Source organism: Phaseolus vulgaris, chromosome 3 (assembly GCF_051622355.1).
Source record: "Phaseolus vulgaris cultivar YP4 chromosome 3, ASM5162235v1, whole genome shotgun sequence".
NCBI lineage: Eukaryota > Viridiplantae > Streptophyta > Magnoliopsida > Fabales > Fabaceae > Phaseolus > Phaseolus vulgaris.
In genome coordinates, this window is record NC_143500.1 from 4,891,866 (window position 1) to 4,915,691 (window position 23,826).

The 23,826-nt window shown below is 33.8% G+C and overlaps 1 protein-coding gene across 2 annotated transcripts; it reads left to right on the forward strand.

The window, feature by feature from the left end:
- The first annotated feature begins 5,144 nt into the window (after window positions 1-5,144).
- On the forward strand, window positions 5,145-23,586 carry PFT1 (phytochrome and flowering time regulatory protein (PFT1)). 2 transcript variants are annotated; one of them, XM_068606259.2, is made up of 16 exons: window positions 5,145-5,224; window positions 5,307-5,532; window positions 7,549-7,579; window positions 7,982-8,045; window positions 8,498-8,628; window positions 14,022-14,231; window positions 14,364-14,429; window positions 14,954-15,161; window positions 15,497-15,567; window positions 15,686-16,531; window positions 19,717-19,770; window positions 19,967-19,995; window positions 21,196-21,264; window positions 21,359-21,443; window positions 22,463-22,549; window positions 22,642-23,586. In XM_068606259.2, exons 2-16 carry the CDS (start codon window positions 5,435-5,437, stop codon window positions 23,182-23,184), a joined length of 2,592 nt encoding a protein of 863 aa, XP_068462360.1. In that variant the 5' UTR covers window positions 5,145-5,224; window positions 5,307-5,434; the 3' UTR covers window positions 23,185-23,586. The 2 variants fall into 2 exon arrangements, with proteins under 2 accessions (XP_068462360.1, XP_068462361.1); XM_068606260.2 differs by having other exon boundaries at window positions 5,349-5,532.
- Window positions 23,587-23,826: the final 240 nt, after the last annotated feature.

Sequence of the window (23,826 nt, forward strand, 5' to 3'; positions counted from 1 at the left end):
AGTTAAATCTTTTTGTTATTCTCCATTCTAAACCTTATAAGCTTCAATGGCTAACTACTGAAGGGAGATTGACAGTTAACCAACAAGTGAAGGTCAAGTTATATGTAGGTAGTTATAAAGATAAAATTTTATGTGATGTAGTGCCTATGAAAACATGTCATGTCTTATTGGGACGACCTTGACAATTTGCTAAGAACTCCATGCATAATGGTTGTACCAACGAGGTTACCTTCACACATAAAAAAAAATCCTTTTTATCCTTTTTCACACATTTTCAGATGTTAGATGATCAAATAATATTAAAACAGAATATAAAAAAAATGAAAAATCACTAGCTCTTATAGAACAAAAGGTAGTGTCTAAAGAGTCTAGTAATAAAAAATATGGAAAAATGGAGGAAAAACTTAGAAATAAAATTATGTACTCCTCTCTAATGAAATCTTGTGATAAATTGCCAAAAACAAAATAGAAAAACAAGAGGAATGACAACTTAATAAGACTAATTTTTATATAACTGTTGAAACTAACTCATTTGATTTGTTAGATGTTTCCAACAAATGGTCATTTGATCTTGGATGACAAATATAGTTTCAAAAGCAGGAATAAGGTTGTTGTTCGATATCAACCCTATATATCTAAGGACAGATCCTCTAAAGAAGGTGGGGATGATGACAAAGCTCCCAACCACAAGTTCTACTAGAACAAGAATCAGAAGACTCTAAGAAGAATGGAACTTGGCAAAGACTATCAGAGAAACATTCTTAGGAATCCAAGGGGAATGGAACTCAGTAGACTCATTTCCTCCATTAGCTTCCACCAACTTCAAGTAATGTTTCAAGAAAAAACAACTAGAGAAGATGATGCTATCAACAATGTTATCTATAAAGCTTGTAAGGTCACAAAAAGATTTTTACAACATTTTGACACTTAACAATCTTTCACTTATTCTTCTCCTTCTCCTTCTTCCTCTTCAAAGGATAATCTTATATAAAGCTAGAAGAAAGAACCATTTGCAAATCTCTTTCAAGTTGTTTAGTGCTTTTGAACTCAAATAGCCTTGTGCTTTATGAATTATATGGGTAGTCAGAAGTACACACACAATAATAAGCTTCAAGAATATTTTCATTAGGTACAACATAAGCTTGAAAATTGTATGCATTTATCGTCTATTAAAGTTTTCACTTAGCAGATGAAGTGGAGACTACAAGGTGATACATTATCTGTCAGATGAAGTGCTTGTGTTTTGCAAGATTTGTTATTTTTTATAATTCATCATCTTTTAGAAGAAGCATTTTCATGTTTTGTACTTTGTTGTGATAAACACTTAATCAAAACTACATGATTGTTCGACTTTACTATAACAATCTTCCTTTTTTTTATAGTGCTTAAAACAATAAAGTTCAAACGTGAGGTTTTCATAAGGATACAACAATATCAAGTTTTCACAAATATTTTTCACATGAACAAACTTGCAAATAATATATCATAAAACATAAGCTTAATGGGTTGTCAGACTTTTTAAATTACTAAATTTTCATTATTCAAATCATATAAACAAGATATAATCCTGAAACGATTGAGTACATGTTACAGTGAGATGAAACTGAATTGAATAATAAAATCAAACTTTATAAAATAGCCTATTGCTTTTTCAAAACAAAATGTAAAAAATCTATAACTCATTAGCTTGAGCCACTCCCTTTGAGATTATACGTCTTTCCTTGTTGAAAAATCTCCCTTAACTTGTATTTTCCCTTTTTCTTCTCTTCAAAGCATGAACTTCATATCTCATATTCACTCTTCCCTTTTTTAAGCAAATAGAACAAATGGGTAGACAACGCAAATGAACAAATTCAATAAACCTCTTCCATATATTCACCATTAGAGAATAAGACCATCGATGCATACAAAGATGTGGGTATGGGAGGCTTGGGTCCAAGATTGAGCAAAAAAGTAGTTTTGCCCCTATCGAGCAATTTCTTGAATAGTTTTGTCATGTGCTTGAATAGTTGGTTAAAGTAAAGCACAAAAAACATATAGAGTAGCCTTTAGACGATCATTCTTGGTTCATATAACAAAAGCTTGAATATGAAGCACATGATAGAAAACCATTGTGCAAGTTGGTAAGAACATAGAGAACACATACTCAGTTTTGGTGGGGAAGAAGTACATCTTACAAACTCTACTTAAATATGATTGAGAGGGAGGAAATTGTGTGTCCACGTAGGGGAACTTTATGTCAAAATTTACTCAGTAAAATCTTGGTTAAGGGTCCTATATTGTTTGATGTAGTAGTCTGTCTAATAGTTCAAGAGCGTCCAGTGGTACAAGATTGTCTGTCTTGACCAAATCACTTGTCTTCTTCATGTTTATGTCTTCAAAGCATTAGATGGTATTAAACCATCTTCTCTATATTAATTGTAACTTCATTTGTTTGTTATTAGAGTTTGTTTGGTTGATGTTTTGAGCTCAGATATGAAGCATTATTCATATGCCTTCTTCAATCGTTTTAGCATGATTTACAGAAGTTAGTTTTGACAATTATTTTTGTATAAATAGGAGCTTTTATAAATTTTTTGTAACCAACTTAAAGTTGGGATTTCACTGCGAGAAAAACCTTAAGCTGTAATATTTGTTATTAGTGAATTTCTGATTGTGGATGTAAATTGAAGTTTATTAACACTTCAATTGAATCAAGTTAATTTCTTTCTGTGTTTTTTCTTCATTTTCTTTTTTGTTTAATAGTTTATATATTCTTGCGGGTTCTTCATTATAATTTTTACTCGTTTGTGCTAGTAGGCAGTTTAGGGTTTGAGAGCTTTTCCTTAACAAATTGGTGTGGTGAGCAGGGAAACTCAATTACCATGACTTTTGCAAAGCATGATAATGGAGGACCATCTATGAAACGACACATTGGTCCTTGATAAGGTCTATGACTAAGATGATATAAGAGGATGAAGCCTTAAAGAATAGGACTTTAGGAGTGTAAGCCACTAAGATTATCTTCTTTCTTCTTAGTCTTGTATAAATATTATAAGTGTGCAATTTCTTCCTGTAATTGTAGGATTTTTATAGAGGCATAAGTGACTTAGCCTTGGGCCTCCATTGAGCCTCCAATTAAACCTTGTTTGGATGGCTAACCCATGAAGAACATAAGAGAAACTCGACTAAAGTAAGGAAGAAGAGAAGCACATAGCATGAAGTCCCACATCACTTAGGATTAACTAAATTTAGTGTAATTTAAGGCACTTCTTCCTTTGGCTTGAACGTTCACTTTTGTACATTTTAGTCCCATATCTTTTGCATATTATGTGCAATGAGAACTTAAGGTCAAAGTGATGTTAGAAGCAAGAACAAAAAGACTTGGCATATTTAAATTAGTAGGCAAAGCTTACATGTGGAAACCATAAAACACTTAATGTGAGAAAGTCTAATTTAAAGGAAGTTGAATCAAACTTCCCAAAAATGATTATGACAAAAGCACACAAACTCTTATGAAATTGTATTCTTAATATGGTGTTATCAAAAGCACAAAAGAATATGTGCAATAAAAGTTGTCCTTCACCATGCACATTTAGTGTAATAATGAACATTGTAAGTGAATAGTCAAGCACGTTCTGAAAAACGTTGACAGAAAGGACAAAGAAAAACATGCAAGCTAGAACATTCCTTTTCAGGACATCTATAAATAGATGCAAAACCAATTAAATGAAACATATGAAAATTGAGTGAAAATTACATGAAAAAAGTATTCTAAAAGCTTTTAAGTGCTTATTGTAAAAGTTTGTCTATGACTTTAAAGTTATAAAATTCTTTGTAAACACTTTACTTCTATGAAGTGAGGTTCTAGTGCAAGGAGTGATTATTTCATACATAATATTGTTTAAAGTTTTCCTTGTAAACACAAACAACTTTTGTTGTATTTCTAAGAGTGACTTTGTGTACTTGTTTACAAGTTAAAACTGACAATGAATACTATTTCTAATCATAATGATTAGTAGTGTTAAGGCATAAATGATTAGGGAGAAGTCTACACATTTGCCAACAAGTCATCCTAGTTTTAATGTCAATAAACAATACAAAATTTTGGTATATCTAAAAGTTTGCCAAATGTGAATAAATCCAAGATTGCGTCTAGTCTAAATAGATGCAACCGATCATTCACTAGACATCTTACGAAGGATTAATAGGTGACCAAAGACTGAACAAGCAAACAAAAGCACAAAAAGTCTCATGGTTATCGTTAGACCATGTTCAAACATAATATAAAGAAACATTAGACACTCATAAAATATTAAGATTAAAGTCTTAGATGAAGATCTCGGTAGACAACCCTAACAACATATTAGACGCTAAAAAAGATCATCTAAAAGTTTTAAAAAAACATATCACAAACCTTAAGAAAATTTTGACACACAACCGTGACTAATATATACTCATTAACTATCTAAAGACTTAGAATTTTTACATAATTAATAGTACTTTATATATATATAAATAATTAAATAATAAAGATAAACTAATAAAAGTAATTCTCTTATACTACTCATCGTGATTATGGTAGACGAATCATAAATAGTTTTGATAGACTAATGTCAAGATGAATAAAAATAGGAACAAATATACTCATTTTACTAAAAGAAATAAAAATAAAAATTAATCAAAAAACTAAATACACGTGTCTTTTAGAATCTGAGGATTATTTAATCAATTTTTAAAACATAAGTACCAAAATTAAGTTTCACAAAAATAAAAAGAAAAAAAAACATATTTATGACTTTTCATGAGTTAAAAATATCCATATATTTAATGGTGTAGAAGTGTCTTCCATGATCTTCCACTCTAATGTATTATTTTTTAACTCTTTGATATTCCAATTTTAATTTAGATTATTATGTTTTGCCCTTTGACCATTGAGAGCAGCTCCTACTTTTTTGTGTTCCATCAGACCTAAAACCACCTTATACCTCGTCACAATCACTGTTACAAAGAGAGAAAAATACAAAACAACACAGAAAAAAAAAATGCAACAAACTGTAACGGCATTGGTTAGAAACGTTTTATAAAGTTACAAATGCATTTCATCACACAGAACGACATGCGTCAAGCACAAACGACTCTAGTTTTTTTTTTTTTTTTTTTTTCGCGCATCGTAGTTAAACCGAATGAATCAAAGACTCTCTTGGTGGCCACTGCACTCTCAGCACCCAATTTCTGAAACACTGTGAATATTCATTTTCAGATTTTCGTTTTTTTTTTTTTCTGCGATTCCGTTGAAAGATTGAATGCGCTTTTCTACTTTCCAGTTTTGTGACACGAGTATTCAATTTTCCACATAAATTGTGTAGCATGAGTCATCAATTTCTCGCATAAATTGTGATACGAGACCTAAACTTTCTCCACGCGAGAAAAATCGAAACCTAGAGTTTTGGAGATGGCGGAGTTCCAGCTCATCGTTGTCGTCGAAAGCACCGCTGCTATGGGACCTTATTGGGAGACTATTCTCGTGGATTATCTCGACAAGATGATCAGGTTTCCTTCCTTTTACTTCTCTCTTTTTTTCTACCAATTTTAATGTTAATTTCCCTTTCATTTCGATCAGAATTAGTTCTTCCTTTTTCTTTTGTTCTGGCTTTGGTTTTAATGGTGCTGTGCTCAAAGTGGGGTTCGTTTTTGTTGGTTGTTAATTGATTTCGAACTATAGAAAGAAGAACACCTTTGTTGTTACGCTTGGTGAAACCCTGATTTTAATATTATTATTGATTTTTTTTCAAGATGGAATATAGCGTTTACTTTAACCATGGTTTGAGAGATGTGTTAGCCTTTAGTGGCAATAAACTGCTGATATCTTTATTTGGGTTTTTTGAATACGACATGTCTATTCGGCTAAACTGATAATCCTTTGCAGTAATTTTTGATTCTTAATTGTGTTTCTTGAGGAACCGTCTTTGTTTCTTAATTGTGTTTCATTTAAGTTTCTAGGATTACAGTAGTTTTTGATTTTGGGGTTGATGTGTTTGTATGCTTCTCCCTCTTGCACTGGGTTAAATTTGGGAAAATGGACGTAGCCTAGTTCAAAAGTTAGCACATAACTACTTTTAGACAACCTATGGGATCGCCATAATCCAAGGCCATGCCTTTTTGTTGACGCTATTTGATCCTAGCAGTTGAAGGAATCCTTAATGGTAGTCATTACAAGTTTTCCTTGCTCAAAGGAATATTTAAAAGAAGTGGGATAGCAATTATGGTTCCTAATCATACTATACAAACAAACCTTGTTGTTGGAGATCTCACATCGATTAGAGATAAAAACATTTTATAATATATAAGTGAGTAAAATGTTCATCTTATGAACCGGTGGTTTTATAAGGTTGAGTTAAGCTTAGTCCACTTATTAATACTTGTCAAGCATATATATTAAAAGTTTATAAACCACAACAATGTCAGAATTTGTGAAGATGAACATTCGAGCTTATTGTTCAAAATTAATACTTTCATATTGGCTGCACAAATATATAAAATGATGTACTCAGTTAGAAAAATTGCTCTCTTACCGTAGGCGACCAATAGCGCCTTTTCTCTTTTCGTTTATGGCAATTGAAGGTTTGTTGGCAGAATACTACTTAAAAGAGAGGGTCGAAAAAAATACCCTCCTAGATAGAGGCATAAAAAGAACAGGTAAAAAGAAGTGTTCAGTTGGAGCAGAATGGTCACTTATTTATGGTTCACTTTTTTCCCTTGTTAGGGTTTAGATTCTATTTTCCTTATTGTTGCTTAAGATCATGGTTGTTCCAAGGAGGTTGCTGTCACCAAGACTTAGAAAGATTGATTACATCCTTAAGTTCTTTATGCCTTTGTGTTGTCTTGTTTGTTTTTCCGTTGCAGGATTTCTTATCTGCACCTGGGTTTTTATTTTCTTCATATTTCTCATAGAATTTCCTTTTTCTACCAAATTCTACCAAAATAAGAATACAATAATGCTCTCTGATGAGGCCATGGGCAGAAGTTTCAAACGAAGGTCCTGTCCTACAAGAAATCTAAAGATAGGGTAGAACACTTAAAATATCCAAACATTCCTTTCCTGTCAAATACACCAATAGGTAGCATGTGAGCACAAAGTCCTCCTCCTCTTATTTCTGCTGAATTCCTGAAAGAAACTGCTCTCACTCTGACAAGTTACAACACTGAGTTCACCAAGAATTAAAAAATCCAAATTCTTTTTTCTGAATGAAACGTCTGCTCTGCAATGGTAAGTAGGTAAAGGTTTCTGATCAAGTATCAAAGAATAGGACAATATATTTATTAGTCCTGTACTTGTAAAAAATATTTTGGGAACTGGAATTCAACAGAAGTCTTAGCTAAAAATAGATAGTCATGTTCCTCACCTGCTCTGGACTTTGGTAAACCATGCATTGCCCATTATTCCAAAAGCTTTCATTGTTTGTTTATATGTAAATTTCAGTTTTTTCATGTTGTCTTACTCATGAAGTTATTTTAAAGGTTATATACTGTCATCACCTGTTTTAACCAATTGTGGTATTTGTACAGGTCTTTCGGTGGAAATGACTCAACTGGGCAGGTAATACGCATTTTGCTTCCCGGAAAATTTCATAATCTTTGACAAAATACCAGTATCTACTTTGTCACTGTTCTGATTTAGTTGTCTTATGTCGTAATTTGTTGAATGTATTGGCCATTTTCATAAACTTTAGAGAAAAAATATTCTATCCTTAGGGCTGCCAGCAGTAGTAGCTGTGCTTTATGTCTAAAGTTTCTCGTGATGTGGCAAAACACTATTAAGTATATCAGTATTATTAGTTAGGAACAGTAAAAAGGTTTTTTTTTATGTGATTATTGATTGTTTAGAGAGGTCAGAAGTGAATTTGATGATATACTTGTAGATGTGATATTATTTCTATCTTACTGAATGATGATCATATAGTTTTATTTATTGATCATACATTTCCCCCTTTTTTTGCAGAAGTCATCGACTCCCAATGTGGAGTTTGCTCTAGTCACCTATAATACTCATGGATGTTATTCTGGTATAGTTCTGCTATTTTTTTTTTCATGTTACATGTTGGCTCTTTATTTAGATTTTTTACAAAATTTTTAAACTAATATTGTTGCATATATCCCTTGCCAGTTCATTTTCTTTTTTTATTTACACCTTTTGCATTTCAAATAACTCTTACCTTACCTATTAAAAAAAGAAAAAAAGGTAAAATAATTTCTAAATATAAAGTTTCTGCTGATTGTGTGTCTGGAAGGACAAATAGTTTCTAAATATCAAATTTGTGCATTGTGTTCCCCCCCCCCCCCTTAATTGGAAGTTAAATTAAACTAGAAAGTTGACAAAGTTTATCTACCCACTTTTAATTGAAAACATAATCTCTTGAAATATGCTGCTTGAGTTCTGGCTATTACACTGGTAAGTTTATTTTCAATTGACTAGTCTATTGAGTATATACACTTAGTTGAGCATCATTGCATGCAGGTTGCCTTGTGCAACGAACTGGTTGGACTAGAGACCCAGATGTTTTCTTCCTGTGGCTATCTTCTATACCATTTAATGGTGGTGGTTTTAATGATGCAGCAATTGCTGAAGGGCTTTCTGAAGCTCTGATGGTATGCGTGTTGTCTACATTTAGATTCTTGTTTGCCTGTATTCTTTCAGTGTTCATTTGATATCTATATATCTGATCTGGATAATTCCTGTATGTTGTTTCCCTCTACATCTTTTGTCTCTGTTTCTACAGAAGCACATGTGTTCTTTGCTTTCTTACTCTGTCTTGGATTTATTTATTATTTATTTTGATCAAAATATTCTTATGCGATGGATTGAATGTGGGTTGACATTTGGGGGATATATGATAGATACTATGAAAGTTAGGGTACTTGGAAATTCCCCTATGTTTAATTACACTTATAAGTGCATATAACATCACAGATAATTCAAGTATTTCAGTACATTAATGGTGGATCACAGTGATAGTGATATTGCTGTGCACTTTTATTGGTTGGATGAATGCATTTTGAACTAAATTAATTTAATGAAGCTGATTGAATTAATCATGTTCAGGAGCTAAATTGGCTTGATCAGTTCATATTGGCCATTTATGCCAATTTAGCTCCTTAATTCATATGATTTGAGTTAACAAGCTGAGTTGGAATGTTCACAATATTCACAATAGCTGAAAAGTAGCAGCTTTGCAGTGTTATCATGGGGCAGTGGCTGTCGTGCATGAGCGGCTACAATTGATTCATGGTATGTTTTGTCTTTGTGGCATTTGGCCACAATGATTGGCCCAAGAGCAGTCCTGCATGGTTTTATAGTGCTACTATATTGAGGGTTTTTGAAAACCCTTTTTGACCCTTGAAACTGTGTCGTTTTGTGCAGTTTTCTGGTGAAAACCACCCTTCACTCTTTTCTCAGTTATGAGTCCCGAATTCTTGACACCCTCTGTTCTATTCTCTGTCCTTTTGGTCTGTGTGACAGTGGACAACTACGACACATCTCAAGGACCCCTTTTGTTATTTACTATGTTTTTCTTTACATTTATATGATTTTTTTGTTGGTAATTAGGTATTCATAGTATATTTGAGTTTTTGTTTTCCTTTTCATTTGAGTATTTATATGTATATAGTATAAATTATTAAATCTGTATAAAAACAACGGCCATCCTGTCTTGTGCTATATAACACTAGTGTTTTTGGGGTTGGCTTTTACATTCCAACCATAATAAGTATGAGTTGAACCATGGTTATCAAACTCTCGTCCGAGTTTACGTGTCCACTTGGCCTTACCGAGTTAACTCGGTAGTAGACTCGTTTTTTTTGGATAAACTCGGTAGACTCGGTTAAATTGGAGTGGACTCGCGACTCTGGTCCGAGTTGGTGAGTCCAACTGGGTTTTTTCTTAACCCCAAAACGGTGTCGTTCTGAATGGGAAAATTAGGGTTTCACGTTTCATTTTTGTTTGTGTTTGCGTCTTCTTCTGTGGAGTGCGACAGTCGATCTAGCGGAGCGTTTGCGGGTTGCAGGTGGTTTGTGCGGTGGTTGCGGTGGCCGCGGGTTGCAGGTGGTCGCGTGTTGCGGTGGTCGTGTGTTGCAGGTGGTCGCGGGTTGCAGGTTGATAGTAGACTCTTACGATCCTACGAGTCGAGTCTACGGAGCTCGCACGAGTCTACGGAGCTCCCACGAGTCTACGTAGACTCGCGAGTTTGACAACCTTGAGTTGAACTATAGTTGAGTAAAGAAAACTTTTATGGATAAAGAAGTTACATACCTAAATTATTATGGTCATATTATTAACATTGTTTACCTTAATTGTCACTGGCTATTGTCTCATTAAGAATTTGTTTACTGCTTGTATGAAATTGTTCCTGTAATCTGGGGAGTGATATTGCTTATATATATATTTATATGGATATAGATTTAGGAAAAGATGACCAGAAGTTGGTTAAGGTGAAGGAAAGTCTGTTGGAGGCACCGATGAGGATAGTAGATTGCATGTTTTATAGCCCAGTGAATGATATAGAGTTGTAGGGGGAGAACTACAAGGACATTTTAGGAAGTTTTGAAGAGGGATCTCGTGATAAGTAATATATATCACCTAAAGTTTGTCTTTACCCAAGTCCATGGGATCCATGCAATTGATCTTTCCTTTTGTGCAATTTGTTGGAAAATGTCTTTTTTACCCCGCAATATGGATTAAGTCATCAAGCAGTGTTTTACTTGGTTTGCTAGTTTCTAGGAAAAAAGTGTTACTACAAAGCTAAGTTTCACAAGACATTCTATATTGTATAATATGTTCTAGTAAGAACCGGTCAAATACACAAGAAGGGAGACTTGAGTTATATATTAATATTTTTTGCAATAATTAGCTAGTGCAGTTTCTTATCGAATGATCAAATGCTATTTTTGTGTGATAGATTCATTGTCAAAATGTATTTTCGCAAATTTTGTATAAAAGGAATTCCTTCTTTAATGTTAGATGTGTTGTTCAATAATGTACAATTTGAAAGTGCTAAAAATAAAGGAAGATATACGCTCTGTACTTACTGGTACCCATGCTAACAATACTACATCTTGTTCTTGATCAACACGATCAAGTTCCACTATGCAGACTAATGCTGCAAATTACAAATCGAGCATTCTTTGGACCTCAGCCACTCCTGGGTAAACAACCACGTATTTTTGGAACAACAACCACTCTTGAATAAGACACTGAGTATTATTTGGAATAGTAGTTACTCCTGGCTAAAACATTTGTTTACAAGAAATGTGATCAAAAGAGGTGTTACGTCCTAAGATGAATACAAGATAATGTTTACTCTTTTAGGTTGCTAATGTTCTATCAACATGCTAGATTGCAAGCTTTTTCACTTGAGATTTTTTTTATCTCTATAAAATTGTTTGTTTGTTAGTGAGCATAAGTTCTTTCTTCTTCAAATGTAACTTCTATTTCTAGAGATCTTGAAAGATAGCCGTTGCAAATTTTTACTGGCTGTTGTGAGTCTTGAGAAGTTCTTCGTTTGTCAAGCTGTGTCTGACAACGTAGATTATGAGGGTTGCAATAAATGCTCTTCATGCAACATTAATCGCAATTTTCTTCTTGAGGAAACATTCTGATACTCAACATGACTTATCAGGCCTAGGTTAGATAAATTTTAACTTTTAATGTCAAGATTGTACAAGGTGGTTGGTGCATGCAGAGGTGCCAAATAGTCCTTTCATAGATGTTGTTGGCATAAAACAACATTGACACACTCTTCGAAGCAAATGTGTCTGTCGAGATTTAATACTTGAAACAATTTCATGTTTTATACTTTGTTGTAAACTAGTTAATTAAAATCTCTTAGGGTGATGTTTAGGTTTGTTGATCTTTTCTCTAATAGTTTTAGACTTCCATGTTCAAATATATTATTATCATATTTCTATAACTATTTAAACATTGTATACAGTAATACAACCGACAAAGCAAAATAAAGTATGAAATTTTTCTATATTTCTTTCCTATTCTTATTTATGCATTGAAAGTATCATTATTTTTGTATTGCTTTTGGTATGCTTCTTAATACTGATATCTTTTTTGTTCCGTGTACAAAGGGCAGGGCCACACTTTTCCCCTTTGTGTACATACACACATGTTGTTTTCTGTTATGTGCAGAGAGTACATATGCACTGATTTCTGCTTCATGTGACATACACTCCGCTTTATGCTTACCAATCTCGGATAGTGGCACATAGTGGCTAACTTTGAAATAGCTATACGGTCGGATAGCAGGAAGTGGGTTGATGACTATTTTAAATATATACAAACTAAATAATTTATATGAATACTCAAAAGAAACACAAAAAGCCCAAAATTAAAGAAATTCATTTTAAGTAATAAGTCAGTTTATACACAAAAAGTCAACTATCAACCTAGGAGTAGTAAGATAAGAACATAGTAATGACTAATGTAGTAAAGAAATGAAAGACGAATCTAAAATTACTACAAGCACATCATACCAAATTAGATAAAACAAATAGCAGAATACTAGCTGGGATATGTTTAATGGAAGAAAACAGAAAAGAATCTGAGAAAAAAAAATCTTATACAGTTTGAAGGAATGTAGGTCAAAACTAGGGGTTTTAAATAGCGTGCTATAGTGTATGTAGTAGAGTAAATAGTGGCTGTTGTAGCCACTAAAGTGGTGCTATGTTTTTTATTCCAAAGAAGTCCCTCTCAACAGAAACAGTGACACATTAGGGCTGTTTTTGGGATTTTAGTTTCCAAAATTGAAGTCTATCAATGTAATAATAGTGTAAATGACTAAGAAGACATGGATTTAGAAGACGATGATTGATAAATTTTAATTAGGGAAGCTGTATTTGACTTTTGTAGATATTTACTTGTATCTGTGTTGTTTTGAGAGTCAAGAAACTTGCGATTTTTTATTTTGAGTAATTTTTTTATTGTTTTTGAGAATTTAAAAGTAGATAGTATACATTTCATAAACAATAATTATTTTAGAAATAGCGGCTATCCTATGTTCCTGTGGCATTTTTAAAGCTGGCTGTTATGTGCCATCTATGGGTCCAAACAAGGAAAACTTTTTGTGCGGTATTTTACCTGGAAAAATGATGTTCCAGGGTTAAAAATGGGCTTTGAATGCCTGTGTCATGGTAGTGCAGCGTTGCTATTTTGGCCCCTTTTGCACCCAATGTGGCTTTTATTGAAAATTGCTCCACTATTTGAATCACTTAACAAACAGCCTATGGCTGCTCTGCTGTCCTACTGTAGTGCACTATTGAGTACTATGGTTCTGTGAGTGTAATATTGAAGAGACTCCTGCTCTTGAACCTTTATTTTGTTCAGTGAGATCTGTGACATTTGCCTCCCCCCCCCTCAAGGTGTTAGAACTCAAAAGCCTCTAATCTAACTCTATCCTTTCCCCTCCTTTTGTTGTCATTTTGGATTTCTTATCCTTCAACCTTTTGTACATATATTTCTTTTTTTCTCTTGAATTTGTTTTAATCCATTCAATGTCTTTTCCTGTTAGAGAAGAAAAACTTCATTACAAACTAAAACATATGTTTAGCAACCTAAAGTGATGATAGTTCCCATTAGACTGAAAGTCGGAAGCTTTGTTCTTTGAGGCTTGAGGCTACAGTTTTCTTGAATTTGTGCTTTTCTTTTCAAGTTATGGATAGTCTAGTGTGTAGGGAATCTATTTATTTCTTTAAATGCCTTTCTTTGTGTTACTATACATGTTATTAGTACACTTATAACTGGTTTCTGTTCACTTCTTTTGGATATCTTATGATAGCTAGAATGCATTTTTGTTGTGTAAGGTCTTCAGCATTTCTTGTGTGATACACACCACCATTCATAATCTGTAGTAATTTTTTCTAGAGTGAAGTACATAATTTAAAATTGTTATTTAGATAGTAGAAACTTTATGGGCATCTCTTTGGGCTGAAAGATTAATTTAGATCCTCACACGAGTCACACCTAATGTTGGAATGCTTAGATGTTCCCGAATTCTCAAAGCGGAGGCCCTAATCAGCAGAGTGTGGATGTGCACAAACATTGTATCCTTATTGCAGCTAGTAATCCCTATCCATTGCAGACACCAGTTTATGTTCCACGACCACAGAACCTAGAGCAGAGTGAAACCATTGACTCTGACTCTGGGAACCGTTTATATGATGCTGAAGCGGTGGCCAAAGCATTTCCTCAGGTATTCTTTGTTTATTTATTTTGGTGGAACTGTGTTTTTGTTGGCTGTGAATTTAGTCTCAGTTTTAATGCCTTGTGTCAGTGGTCAAAGCATTTACACTTTGATTAATGGTATGAGATCTTGTGCATGCAGTTTTCTATTTCCCTGTCAGTTATCTGCCCAAAACAACTTCCCAAAATTAAAGCCATCTACAATGCGGTAAGGATGACACATCACTCTTCTACTAAAATGTGTTTGATTCAGCATTGAAAATTCATCACTGAATTTTGAGTTAAAAAAAATTATTCTGTAAAGATGTAATGTTTGAAATAATTTTCATTTTAAGTTCTGGATTTATAAAATGAACAAAATAATAAGTTAATTTATATATACTAAAATGAACCATTGTCATTTAATAATTTTCACAAGGAAATGTTGCTATCGAAAAAAATCTAATGACCATGCATATGCTGAATTTTTCAGCACCTTTTTACTTAAATTCTATATTTGTTGGTTCCAGAGAAGCCTGGCACTTGACACAGACATGGGATGTTGCATTAAGATGAATGTCAAGAATATGCAATATATTCTATAGATTGCACCAGATATTATAAATTACTATTCTATTTGAAGATATAATACATATATTATGAAATATTTTTCAAATTTTTGAAGAGAGACTAACTATTTTTTCTTCTATGGAGTTTTGTTATAATATTGATCATATTCCTTTGGCATTTTAGGGAAAACGAAGTAATAGAGCAGCTGATCCACCACTTGAGGCAAAAACCCCTCATTTTCTTATTTTAATATCAGAAAGTTTCAGGGAAGCTCGCAGTGCTCTGAGCCGTTCTGGGATCACTAGTTTGCCTTCAAATCAAAGTCCTGTTAAAGTAGATGCTGTTTCTGTAACACCAGTTACTGGGGCACCCCCAACTTCTATGCCATCAGGTCATTTTACATTCTGTGTATGCTTCCTTGTCAAGGCATTTTCATTTACTGCAATATTTATTGTTTGCCTGGTTAGTTTATATTTCTTGTTTATCTTCACTTTCGGGTGGAAAATTTAAATAGAAACTTCATTGTGGATCTATGTTTACATTACATTGCTTTAGGGTACTAATTTGTAGAACTCAGAATCAGATAGTTGCTTTAGGTTACTAGTTTATCATTTTTAGTTGGTCACTGGCCAGCAGTTTACAATAGATGTAAGTGCTTTATTATTTTTTTATGTTCTGGTTGAGGATTTATTATATAGTTAACATGATTTTTCTATTGATTTTTAGTTAATGGATCTATTGCAAACCGGCAACCAGTTCCTGCTGGTAATGTGGCTCCTCCTGCTACTGTAAAAGTGGTAAACCTAAGATCCTTGAGACTATTCTATAACTTGTGTCTAAACTATGGGACTGGTTTTAGTTTTTTTCTGACTCAATTTTTCACATGATCCTTGATTTTATATAATAAATCTTTAGGAGCAAGTTCCTGTAACCTCCATGGTATCTGGGCCTCCGTTTCCTCATAATTCGTCTGTTCCTCGTGCTACTAGTACTAGTCAAGTAGTTCCAAGCTTGCAGACGTCTTCTCCATCTTCAGTTTCTCAAGATATTATAACAAATAATGAAAATGCACAAGATACAAAGCCTACAGTGTCAATGCTGCAGAGCCTTCGTCCAGTGAATCCCACTCAAGCAAATGTGAGCATATTGAATAATCTCTCTCAAGCCCGGCAGGTGATGAATTCTGCTGCCTTAAGTGGTGGAACCTCTATGGGACTTCCATCAATGGGTCAGACTCCTGTTGCCATGCACATGTCAAACATGATATCTAGTGGGATGACATCTTCTGTACCTGCGGCTCAAAATGTATTTCCATCTGGACAATCAGGGATAACATCAATAACTAGTTCTGGGCCTCTTTCTGTTCCTGCACAGGTTGGACAAAACCCAGGTCTCGGTTCATTAACTTCAAACACTTCTAATTTGTCTTCAAGTTCAAACATTGGGATTTCACAACCATTGGGTAATCTTCAAGGGGCTGTTAGTATGGGACAACAGGCATCTGGTATGAGTCAAGGAAACCTTTCAGGGCCCCAAATGGTGCAAGGTGGGGTTCCCATGAACCAAAATGCAATGAGTGCTCTTGGTTCATCAGTTGTCTCTTCTGGGAATGGCACAATGATTCCTACTCCTGGAATGTCTCAACAAGTACAATCAGGCATGCAGGCCCTTGGGAACAATGCCGCAGCTAATATGCCTTTGTCGCAGCAAACATCAGGTGGTATGCAGTCTGCTCAATCCAAATATGTGAAGGTCTGGGAGGTATGTTGCCTTCCTCCATGGAAATTCACTTGTCAGAATTATGTTTTACAGCATTGGACTTTTTCCAGATTGCAATTTCTATTTTTAGTGCATTTCTCTTTCTATTATGGTTTCCCTGTAGTAACATTTGGCATCTCATCTCTTGTTCGATGAATTGTGATTGTTGGAATATATGTAAATATATAACATCTGATAAATTATAGTAATTAGCAACTATTCTATATTATAAATATTTATTCATATTAAGATATGATAATTCTAATATAAAATATATTAATTTGCAGAATATTTTTATATGTTATAATTTTGTATTCATCATATTATCTCATATATATATATATAATAATAATAATTTTTTATGAATATTTTAACTTATTTAAAATTAAATAATTAATATTTAAATAGTTTCAAAGAAATATATTTGAACAATAATTATAATTTTAAAAATATTTTTCATATTTTATAATTTTAAAGAAAGTAACTGCATAGGTTAAATATAATTTTATGTAATTTAGTTAACATTATAATTTGTTATAATTTTCATTATTAAAAAATGTATTAGAAGTTATTTTTTGGAAAAGTATATGTGTTTTAACTAAAAATAATGTCATTTGATTATAATTTATATCATATCCTATAGATATCTAATTTGTTAGGTGTACACCATACATAAGATATGAATCTATGATTACAAAGTTTATCCTGTTTTTAGCCTATCACGTTTTTATCCTGCGCTCATCCTCACTACAAAACATGCCTTAAGGATTCTTGCTTGTAATTTTTGTATGAAATGTATATATTATAGCAAATTTGTTAATATATGCTAAAACTATAGTTATTAAGAATTAAGATATTAAGGATCCTTTTGATTATTGTGTGAATAGTATATAATTTAGCAGCTCTATGTCATATAATGTATGAAGTAGCACTGATTCATACACGTACACCGGACATGACACGACTATGGACACCAAGACAAGGCTCATGTCCAAAATATTGGGTATAGGGACATCACATATATAATCAACATGAAAAATCTCCATTGAGAATTAAGATTTATATAATTCACATTGAAAAATCAAATTTGGTAAGCTTTATGATTTTCATATAATAACTATCCTCACAATAAAATTTTAAGAAAAGTATATCTTATTAATTAAAATAACCAGTTAAGTCCTGTGGAAAAAAAACGTTGATTCTTGCAATATTTATAAGATATTTTGATTTTATTTCATTTTACCTTTTTATGATACTAGTGTCTAGGAAGTGTTTAGCTAGTTCATTCACTCTATAATTGTGCTCAAGTTGTATCAAAGAAGTGTCTAAGATGTATTGAGGAGATGTTCATGCCAAAATCATTTTTCAATTGTGAGATTGAGGGGTGTTGGACACATATGGAAGACGTGACCAACATGTCGACATTCTATTTTGTAGAATTGGTGTTTTCTAGCATATAACTGAATTTTTATGCCTCTTTTATCTTATCACATGGTATCTAAAACTTGAGGCAATCGTAAATCTGTGTTTGCATGGTGGATCCACTATTTGTCGGCGATTTTGTTTCTCTTGTAAGTGTGTTTCTAATCTAGAGCAGATATTATCGACAACTACTTTTTTTTGAAGTTTTTAGTAAGTAACAATTTATTTAAAAACAAGCAAGGGACCTAGAGGAAATTTACATTAGAGGACCAAGGAATGAATGAAAACAATTGGAAAGGGAAGCAAGAAATTATAATAAAATTGATAGAACAAATTACATGTTGATAAATAAGTTGTGTTAGAGATCCCACATTGATTTGAGATTAGGACATGTCATAGTATATAATTGGGTGCAAACCTCACCTTATAAGCCAGTTTTATAAGGTCGAGTTAGGCTTAAAGTCAACTTCTTAATATGGTATCAGAGTTATTTAGAATCTATCCTAATGAGAGTTTGTTGGACTTATCAGGCCACCCGCTATTGGACCGCTATCAGATCACGCATAATATATAATTCCACACACGAGTTGGTAGGTCTTGGCGTGAAGGGGTGTGTTGGAGATCACACATCGACTAAAGATTAGGACATTTCATAGTATATAAGTGGGGGCAAACCTTACCTTATAAGCCGATTTTATAAGGTTAAGTTAGACTTAAAGTCCACTTCTTAGGTTTTATAAGGCTGAGTTAGGCTTAAAGTTCATTTATTAATATGGTACCAGAGTCATTTAGTGCCTATCCTAGCGAGAGTTTGTTGGGTTTATCAGATCACCCGTTATCAGGCCGCTATCGGACCACCCATAAATTTATAGTCCCATGCACGAGTTGCCAGCCTCGGCGTAAGGGGGTGTGTTTGAGATCCCACATCAATTAGATATAAGGACATTTTATAGTATACAAGTGGATGCAAACCTCACCTTATAAGTCGGTTTTATAAGGTTGAGTTAGCTGTTAAACTTTATGCTTAGTATATAAGTGCTTGCACTCTAGCCAAAAATGGCACCTCGAGATGGAGTATACAGGTGTTATGGTTGAAATGGGCAAGAGTAACATTGGAGGTTGTGAAAAATCTGTTAGTTCAAGCTAATTACCTAACTTGCATGACTTATTCTAATAATTATTTATACTAGCATCTCTCAGACAAACTCTCAACCTCTTTTTATGGTTAAAATGAGCAAGAGTAACATCTGAAGTTGTGAAAAATCTGATGGTCAAAGCTAATTAACCTTCAATACTTCTAATCATTATTTGCACAAGCTTTCCTCTCTCAAATTATCAACCTCTTTTTATGTTCTTTAATGTGAAACTGTTTTAAATGCAATGCCTTGCTAGCATGTTACTGCTTATGGCAGGTTTGTTAGTAATCTGCCTTTCTATATGTTTGTATAATTCTTGCATTTACACTACCACACCTAGTCTAATATTCCCTTAGCTTATGGTCCACAACAGGTGATTTCTAGTTCCTTGGTTCTTTACAAATACCTTATTTAGCACTAGGAACTTTTCTATTATCTCATTAAGTTATCTTTTTAAATCATAAAATACTGTACTGAAAACATCATATTTATACTGTATGTTGGTTATAATTATATCTATATAAATCTAAATTGAAGAATAATTGGGAAGTGTTGAAGTGGTAGCAATAATTTGGATTACTCTTGCATGCTTTGTTGGTTTTGTATATTTAATAATTGAAATTTGTGCAGGGAAGCTTGTCTGGGCAAAGACAAGGACAGCCCGTCTTTATCACCAAGCTAGAAGTATGTTCTCATATGCATGATAAAATTATTTTAATCTCACTTTAATTTGTTATTTCTGTTTTTAATTTGGACAGCCTATTTTCATATCCCTGTCTAGCCTTTTCCGTCTCATTCTTAGTAATGGAGATTGATGTAATTTTATAGCAACTCGTTACCTCTTTCTTGAATGATCCTGATGCGCAATTTTTGTGGGCAGGGTTACAGGAATTCTTCTGCCTCTGAATCGTAAGTTCAGGATGCTGTATTATCTCTTCCCAGTAGTATAGAAAATATTGTGTTTGAAATTTATACTAAAAAACTTAAAAAATATTCTTATTTTTGGTTGAATTGATTTTGGTTTAAATCAAGTGTTTAGTGCGATTATGAAATACCGGATTGTGAGCAATAGATACAACACTTTGATTGTCATAAAGAAGAACATTAGTAAATGAAACTTGCAATTCAGTGAGTAATTTAGAAATCCATGTTAATTTAGTGGAAGTTTGAGAAAAACTTCTATACTCAGCCTCAATACTAGAACGAGCAGTAACTCGCTGCATTCAGGACTGCCAAGATATTAAATTGGAACCAAGCAAGATGGCTGCTCCTGAAGTAGAATGTCTATCATCAATATCAGATGCCCGCCCAATCAACATCACAAAAAGGCTTTCAAGGACAAAGGTTAGACAAGAGATGCAGGCTGAATATGTAGTCCATGAAAGAAGGTACCTTTAAAATACCTAAGTATGCATTTTACCACAACCCAATGAGAATATAATGGTTTGGCCATAAATTGACTGACGAGGTCCCAAGTCCCATTGCTCTGTAATCCACACATCTTGTTTATCACAACTTGTTTCCATCCTAGATGGGCAAACACATCACTTGCAATCTTAGGAATTGAAATAGAGTGTAAGGAAGAAAGACTAGAATATTAAGAAGGAGAAATACCTTAAAGAACTTAAAGAAGTATAACAAGGTGAAGTACTATGTGTAGAATGTATACGTTTATCAGAGAGCAATGAGAATTTCAGACTTACGATGCAACACTGAAAGATGAGACGAAGGAGTAAGTGTCAAAGGTGAGTCTATGGTGTTGTTGGTGCTAGGTGGGGGCAGGAACCGAACAGAGAAGAGAGAAACTGAAAAGGCATTTGATGAATTCTGTATGTTTAGACCATGATGAAGCTAACGTTTTTTTTTTCCTGGAAATTCTAAGTTGTCTTTTTAGAACATAAAAGATATGAAAGTCTATTTTTTGAGACATTCATCATCAAACAAAGGTGTATATACAATTCTTGACTATCAATTTAGATATTTTCTGAAGTTTGTTAAGAGTCTATGAATCATTGATTTTGATGTTATTATCTGTCTGAAATGCTTTGTATCTTCTGTTAACTTCATTAATTTGTTGATTTTCTCACATGTTATTGATTTGGATGTCAGACTTGCATCAAATTGGCCCTCTGTAATGCAAATAGTTCGCCTTATATCTCAGGACCACATGAATAACAAGTAACTCCTTATTTTAACTGTTGCCATGTTCATTTCCTCTCATGGACACAGACACACATACTCATTAATATTGGTTCTTAATGTTTTCTTGTAGGCAATATGTTGGAAAGGCAGATTTCCTAGTTTTTCGGGCAATGAACCCGCACGGATTTCTTGGTCAGCTGCAGGAAAAGAAGCTGGTATGTTATCTTTGGGTGTTTTTATTTTGTCCCATTCCTATAAATCCCCCTTCTCCTAAACGCTGTTTGAACTCAGCCACAATTTCAATTATTTCCTGAATTTTTACCCTTGATGTCTTCTCTAAACTTCTTGCTCATGAAAGTTATAAGTAATTCAGGTTTAGTTCTATGAGCATTTTAAGTCAACAACTTAATGGCAAACGATTTTGAATTAATAATACTTGTAACTCAAGTAATATTAATGTATGTTGCATTACGTTCTTGTCTGTCTCATAATGATTTGACTTAATGACCTGTCAAAGGTAACCTATAGGTTCAAGCTGTTTGCAAATGATTTGAGACTATTTTTATTTAAATCTAAATAAATCCCTTAGGAGAAGGTTAGATGTGTTCCTCTACTTTGGGTGAAGGTTTGCCAAAAAAGGAGATTGCAATTTTTGGCCCTGCAGTTTCGCAGTTCATTGGTGTGGTTGGAATAGAATGGCTACATCTTGGAGGGTCTTTGCCCCTAAACTTGTTACGGGATAGAGTTAGTTCTTTGCTCCAAATGAGGTAGTCCACCACATTCTTCAGCAATCTAATAATCTTCTCCAATTCCAAAGCCTGAAATTCACACAAGATAGGTAGAAACTTAGTAACACAGTTGAGGTTCAGATTGTGCATTAATACCATGCGGAAAAGTGAACATTTTTTACTTATTTGAAATTGATGCAATGGGGAAGTATAAACAGGAAGAGGAGATTAATTCTTATCAGGCAATAATCTTTAAATGCTTTGTCTAAAAAAAACAAAAAAGGAAATAAAACAGATTCTAATTATGTCAATTCCTAATAATTTGATGTACAAATAAAATCACATAATTTTGATTGATTTCCATAGATCAAATCCCATGATTCTGATTGCTTTCCTTAACTATCATACACTGTATATGAAGAATTACCTTATGCATGTGGACCATTGGTTTCATTTCTTGCAGGAGGAATTTTTTGTGGTCCTGAATTTGTTGTTTGATTTTTCAGTGTGCAGTCATTCAATTACCATCACAGACGTTGCTACTATCTGTTTCTGACAAAGCCTTCCGCTTGATTGGGATGCTTTTTCCTGGGGTAACATTTAGTTGCTGATTTGCTTGACGCTCTATTATAATTATTGGCCTGTTATACCTTGCTTATTTACTTGAAGCCTTGAATGCTTGCAGGACATGGTTGTATTTAAGCCACAATTGTCCAGTCAGCAGCAGCAACAAATGCAGCAACAGCACCAGCAGATGCAATCACAACAGCAGCATCTTCCGCAGTTGCAACAGCAGCAGCAACTTCCTCACATGCAGCAACAGCAACTTCCTCAGATGCAACAGCAGCAGCAACAACTCCAGCAGCAGCAGCAGCAGCAGCAACTTCCTCAGCTGCAACAACAGCAGCAGCAGCTTCCTCAGCTACAACAGCAGCAACAGCTTCCTCAGGTCCAACAGCAGCAGCTTTCTCAGTTGCAACAACAACAGCTTCCACAAATCCCGCAACAGCAGCAGCTACCTCAGCTTCAACAACAAATTCCACAACTACAGCAGCAGCAGCAGCAGCTTCCACAGTTACAGCAACTGCAGCCTCAGCAGCAGCAGATGGTTGGGGCAGGAATGGGTCAAGCCTATGTTCAAGGCCCTGGGAGGTCACAGCTGGTTTCTCAGGGACAAGTTTCTTCCCAGGGAACAACAAACATTGGTGGAGGGGGATTCATGAGTTAGCTCAATTTTTCATAGGTTTCCCCACGGCCACGAAGGGTATGGTATTAAATGAATCATCTGCGACAGGTATCCAGTCACAAGTATTTTAGCTCATAATTTATCACTCTGATACGTTTTTATCACAGAAAGACGTTAGAATGTCCATTTAATTTATTCTGCAATGTAGCCATTAAAAACTCAGCCTAAATAGTTAATATTTGAAAGCATGTTAATTTTAAAGTTAGGTAGAATTGATTTTGATAAATATTTTGAAACTGGAGAATGAAATTGGTAAGTGTAGGATTGACTGTGTTTAGCAACCCAGCATAATGTTGAAATATGAAAATTTGTAAACAATGCCGTTTCTTTTCTCCTGTGATGTAAACAACTAAATGTCTATATAGGTATTCCTGTTGGTAAGAAGTTGTATATTTGTGCATCACAAAAGAAGGAGGCCACAAAAAGGTTATTAAGTGAGAAAGAAGGTTAAGTATTGTGTGAGAAACGGGATGAAAAAGGATAAACCGAGAAATTGAAAAGAGAAAAAGAAAATTTGAACTCTTAGATTTTAAAATTATTATATCTAACAATAAAAGTATTGTTGGTTCTTATTATTGCTATTGTGATTCTGCATTGGAGAGTAATGGCGTGATCTCCGTGTGT